Source organism: Eriocheir sinensis, chromosome 24 (assembly GCF_024679095.1).
Source record: "Eriocheir sinensis breed Jianghai 21 chromosome 24, ASM2467909v1, whole genome shotgun sequence".
Classification (NCBI taxonomy): Eukaryota; Metazoa; Arthropoda; class Malacostraca; order Decapoda; family Varunidae; genus Eriocheir; species Eriocheir sinensis.
In genome coordinates this window covers 1,750,192-1,755,191 of record NC_066532.1, presented here as the reverse complement: position 1 = coordinate 1,755,191, position 5,000 = coordinate 1,750,192, and the positions used below count along the sequence as shown (strand labels likewise).

At 36.8% G+C, this 5,000-nt stretch overlaps 1 protein-coding gene and 1 long non-coding RNA gene across 4 annotated transcripts in view; one reads left to right on the top strand and one right to left on the bottom strand.

Moving 5' to 3' along the window:
- Positions 1-829, bottom strand: part of LOC127002718 (uncharacterized) — a 1,337-nt gene extending 508 nt beyond the window's left edge. Inside the window, exons 1-2 of the long non-coding RNA XR_007756464.1 lie at positions 703-829; positions 1-547 (exon numbers count right to left, since the gene is read on the bottom strand). The exon at positions 1-547 is cut by the window's left edge and continues 508 nt beyond it. This is a non-coding gene — a long non-coding RNA (uncharacterized LOC127002718). The remainder of the gene's footprint in view (positions 548-702) is intronic.
- Positions 1-5,000, top strand: part of LOC127002710 (dual 3',5'-cyclic-AMP and -GMP phosphodiesterase 11-like) — a 134,971-nt gene that overhangs the window by 44,994 nt on the left and 84,977 nt on the right. Inside the window, exon 3 of one of the 3 annotated variants that reach the window (XM_050868796.1) lies at positions 855-890. The exons of the other annotated variants lie outside the window; for them this stretch is intronic. Within the exon in view, the coding sequence (XP_050724753.1) occupies positions 855-890 (36 nt within the window). The remainder of the gene's footprint in view (positions 1-854; positions 891-5,000) is intronic. 3 annotated transcript variants of the gene reach the window in all.

Sequence of the window (5,000 nt, the reverse complement as noted above, 5' to 3'; positions counted from 1 at the left end):
GAGATAGGTGTTTGTAGTGAAAGGGAAAGTGTTTAAAAAATGTTTGTTTGAAGCGAGAAAAAAATTGTTAAGTAGAAAATTATTTAACTTAAGAGAAAGGAAAAAAAAAACTACTTGCAATATATTTAGTGTGTTTTCTAATATAAGACAGATGTATGTGTTTGTAGTGAAAGGAAAAGTGTTTAAAAAATGTTTGAAGCGGATATTTTTGTTTTGTTTTGTTTAAGTAGAAAATTATTTAACTTAAGAGAAAGACAATACCCACTTGCAATATATTTAGTGTTTTTTTTTTAATTTAAGACAGCGATATATGTTTGTAGTAAAAGGGAAAGTGTTTAAAAAAATGTTTGAAGCGAGATAATTTTTTTTTGTTTTGTTTAAGTAGAAAATGATTTACCTTAAGAGAAAAACAATAGCCACTTGCAATATATTTAGTGTTGTTTTTTTAATTTAAGACAGGGATATATGTTTGTAGTAAAAGGGAGTGTTTAAAAAAATGTTTGAAACGAGATAAATTTTTGTTTTGTTTAAGTAGAAAATGATTTACCTTAAGAGAAAGACAATAGCCACTTGCAATATATTTAGTGTTTTTTTTTTAATTTAAGACAGGGATATATGTTTGTAGTAAAAGGGAAAGTGTTTACAAAAATGTTTGAAGCGAGATAATTTTTTTTTGTTTTGTTTAAGTAGAAAATGATTTACCTTAAGAGAAAGACAATAGCCACTTGCAATATATTTAGTGTTTTTTCTAATATTAGACGCATATGTTTGTATTGAAAGGGAAAGTGTTTAGGTGTATGTTAGAGGAGCCTTAACCTGCCCCAAACCCACACCTTTGTTCATTAATTTTACAGGTGATGAGATTGTGGCCGTGTACCTTCTCTTGAGAGGTAAAGTTTGGGCTGTACCTCCACCCCCCCCCCCCTCCACCCTCCTCCTTACCTTCCTTCCTTTCTTCATTTCTTCTCGTTTCCATTTTTTCTTCTATTTTTTCGTCTTCCTATTCACTTTTTTACACTTTTCTCACCATTTTTTTCCACTTTTCTCGACTTTCTATTTACTTTTTTTTACTTTTTTTCGGCTTTCTGTTCACTTTTTTGCACTTTTTTCGACTTTGTATTCACTTTTTTTTCACTGTTTCACTTTTTTCGACTTTCAATTCACTTTTTTTTCCTTTTTTTCGTTCTTTTTTTTTTCCTTTATTTCTGTTTCTCCCTTTCTCACATCTATTCCTATTTCCCTTCCTTCATATTCCTTCATTTCTTCTTTCGTTAACATCTTTTTTTCTTATTTTTTTCTCCTTTATATTCTCTTATTTTCAACTTTTTTCCCCTCATATTCCTTTTCTTCATTTTTTTCGTATTTTCCTTCTCTCTGTCTCCCTGTCTATCTATCTATCTCTATCCATCTCTCTATCTATCTATCTAATATCCCTCGTGTGGCTTCAGTAATCATAGAATCCAAATACCTAATCAGAGTTTTTTGTGTGTGACGAAACCTAACGTGACTGACTCCCTGACCTCTTCATCTGTAGTGTTGGGAATGTGAAGGCTTGGTTTAACACTGACCTAACCTTGTGTTGTTTATTTGGGGTTGGTAAGATTGACGGGTTGAGTTTGGTTTGCTTTGGTGCGCGTGTGTGTGTGTGTGTGTGTGTGTGTGTGTGTGTGTGTGTGTGTGTGTGGTGATGTTCTGATTTCCCTTAACAATAATGCACACACACACACACACACACACACACACTCATATAATCAAGCAAAAAAATGTAAAAAAGATGAAAAAATGATTGATACGAGAGAGAGAGAGAGAGAGAGAGAGAGAGAGAGAGAGAGAGAGAGAGAGAGAGAGAGAGAGAGAGAGAGAGAGAGATTAAAGAGAGGGATTGCAGGGGCTCGGGCAGTACTAATTGATAACCGAACCGTGTGAAAAACGAGAAATTGTAAGACAGGTTCTCCGTTTTCTAATACCGTGGCATTAATGTATCGTAGAGTGTGTTCGTTTGTTTGTTTGTTTGGTGGTTTTTCTTCTTCTTTTCTTCTTTTGTTTCTTGTTCTTCCTTCTTTTTCTTTCTTTTCTTTCCTTATTTCCTTTCTTCTTCCTTTCGTCTTTTTTTTTCTTCTCTTCTCTTTCTTTCTTCCCTCTTTTTTTTCTGCTTTCGTCTCCTTTTCTTTTTCTTTCTTATTTTTCTTTCCTTCCTTTCTTCTTCCTTTCTTTCTCTTCTTCCTTTCGTCTTTTTTTCTTCTCTTATCTTTCTCTCTTCCCTCCTTTTTTTGTTGTTTTTCTGCTTTCGTCTCCTTTTCTTTTTCCTCCTTTCTTCTTTCCTTCTTTCCTGTTTTTCCTTTATATTTTTCTCTTTACCTTCCCTTCGTCCATTCTTTCTTTTCTTCCTCATTTTCATTGTTTCTTTTTTTATCTTGCTGTGATTTGCTTCCTTCCTTCCTTCCTTCCTTCCTTTCTTTCTTCCTTCCTTTCTCCCTTATCTTTATCCTTCTCTTCCTTCCTTCCTTTCTTCCTTCCTTCCTTCATTACTTCCTTCCTTCCTTCCTTCCTTCTTTCCTTCATTCCTTCCTTTCTCCCTTACCTTTATCCTTTCCTCATTCCTCCCTTCCTTCCTCCCTTCCTTCCTTCCTTCCTTTCTTCCTTTCTTCCTTCCTTCCTTCCTTCCTTCCTTACCTTGATCCTTTCCTCCTTCCTCCCTCCATTCATCCCTCCTATCTTCCAATAGTTAGACTCTCTCATTAAGGTGGAACAGGTTAGATAAATTTCCCGCTCTTCAAACTTTTTCCCCCATAAAGTATTTTCACAACTTTTTATCCTTCAACTTTTTTTCTCGTAAGGAAAGTATTAAGCTGGTTCCTTTTTTTTTGAAGGGGGAAAAGAATGAAAAGATTACAGAAGAGGGAAGGAAAGAGGGAGAGAGAGAGGGAGAAGGGGAAAAAGGAAAATAGAGAAAATAAGAATAGGGAAGTAAAATGAGACTGAATAAAAGAAGGATAGAGAGAAAGGGAAATAGAAGAAGGAGGGAAGGAGAGAGGGAGAGAGAAAGGAAAATAGAGGAAAAGTAAAGGAAGTGAAAAGATGGAACAGGAAAGGAAGGAGAGGTGGATAGGGGAAAAGAAAGGAAGAGAAGAGAAACGAAAGAGAAGGAAAACAAAGAGAGGGAAGAGAAAGTAGAGAGGAGAAAGGAAAGGAAGAAGGAGATAACGATGCATAAGGAAAAGAGAAGAAAAACAAAGAGAAAGAAGGAGATAAAAAGGAAAAAAAGGGAACGGAAAGAAAATGGAATAAAGGAGGGAAACAAAAAAAAGAAGGAAGAGGAAATTGAGAGAGAGAGAGAGAGAGAGAGAGAGAGAGAGAGAGAGAGAGAGAGAGAGAGAGAGAGAGAGAGAGAGAATAAAGAGGAGAAGAAAGGAAGGAAATTAAGAAAAGGGGAAAGAAAGCAAAAGAGGAAAAAACAAACAAAGAAAAAACGTCGCGTGTGTGTGTGTGTGTGTGTGTGTGTTTGTTTGTTTGTTTGTTTGTTTTTTGATGACGATGTAAATTTTGCAAAACTTGAAATGAAGCTAAAAAAGAAAAGTCCTTGAGTCGTCTGTGTTTACCTCGAAGAAGAAGAAGAAGAGGAGGAGGAGGAGGAGGAGGAGGAGGAGGAGGAAGGAAGAAGGAAAATGAAGACGTTGTTGAAGCAGAAAAAAAAGAAGGAGGAAGAAGAAGAAGAAGAAGAAAAATGAGAAGAAGAAATTTAAAAGAAAAACGTAAAAGAAGAGAAAGAAAGAAAGAAAGAAAGAAAGAAAGAAGAGGAGAGGAGAGGAAAGGAAGCGAGAAGATAAGAAGAAAAAAAGAATTGTAAAAAGAAGAATATAACAAGGAAAGGAAGGAAAGGCAAAAGTTAAGTAATAAGGAAGAAGGAGGAGGAAGAGGAGAAGAATAAATAGAAAGAAGAAGAGAAAGAAGAGGTGGAAGAGGAAGAAGATGAGAGGAAGGAGAGAGAAGAGAACTTAAGAGGATGAATATTAATGAGGAACAGAAGAGAGGAAGAAAGGAAAAAAAAGAAGAAGGAAGAAAGAAATGAAGAAAAAGAAGAAAAGGAAATGAAGTTAGTTAATAAAGAATGATGTGTGTGTGTGTGTGTGTGTGTGTGTGTGTGTGTGTGTGTGTGTGTGTGTGTTTTTAAATACAAACAAAGAAAGAAAATGAAAGGGAAACACACACACACACACAGAGAGAGAGAGAGAGAGAGAGAGAGAGAGAGAGAGAGAGAGAGAGAGAGAGAGAGAGAGAGAGAGAGAGAGAGAGAGAGAGAGAGAGAGAGAGAGAGAGAGAGAGAGAGAGAGAGAGAGAGAGAGAGAGAGAGAGAGAGAGAGAGAGAGAGAGAGAGAGAATATAAATAAAAAACAACAACAAAATCTCATAAGCTGACGATTTTAAAAACAATAAAATTTAATTGAGAGAGAGAGAGAGAGAGAGAGAGAGAGAGAGAGAGAGAGAGAGAGAGAGAGAGAGAGAGAGAGAGAGAGAGAGAGAGAGAGAGAGAGCTGTGTCCCGATGCGGCAGTAAAAGACTTATGGGAAATCAGTGTTAAAGGGAGGAAGGGAGGGAACAAAGGGAGAGGAGGAGGAAAGAGAGGAAAGAGGGAAGGAAAAAAAAGAGAGAAAAAAAAGGGAGAGAAAGGGAAAGAGGGGAGAAGGAGGTAAAAAAAAAGGAGAGGAGGAGGAGGAGGAGAGAGAGGAAAGAGGGAAGGAAAGAGAGAAAGAAAAAAGGGAGAGAAAGGGAAGGAGGGGAGTGGGAGATAAAAAAGGGGGAGGAGGAGGAGAGAGGAGGGAAGAGGTGATGAAGGAAGGAAGAGGAAGAAGAGGGAAGCAAAAAGAAGAAGGAAAAAAGGAAATAAATGTAGGTAAGGAGAGAGAGAGAGAGAGAGAGAGAGAGAGAGAGAGAGAGAGAGAGAGAGAGAGAGAGAGAGAGAGAGAGAGAGAGAGAGAGAGAGAGAGAGAATCAGAAGGGAA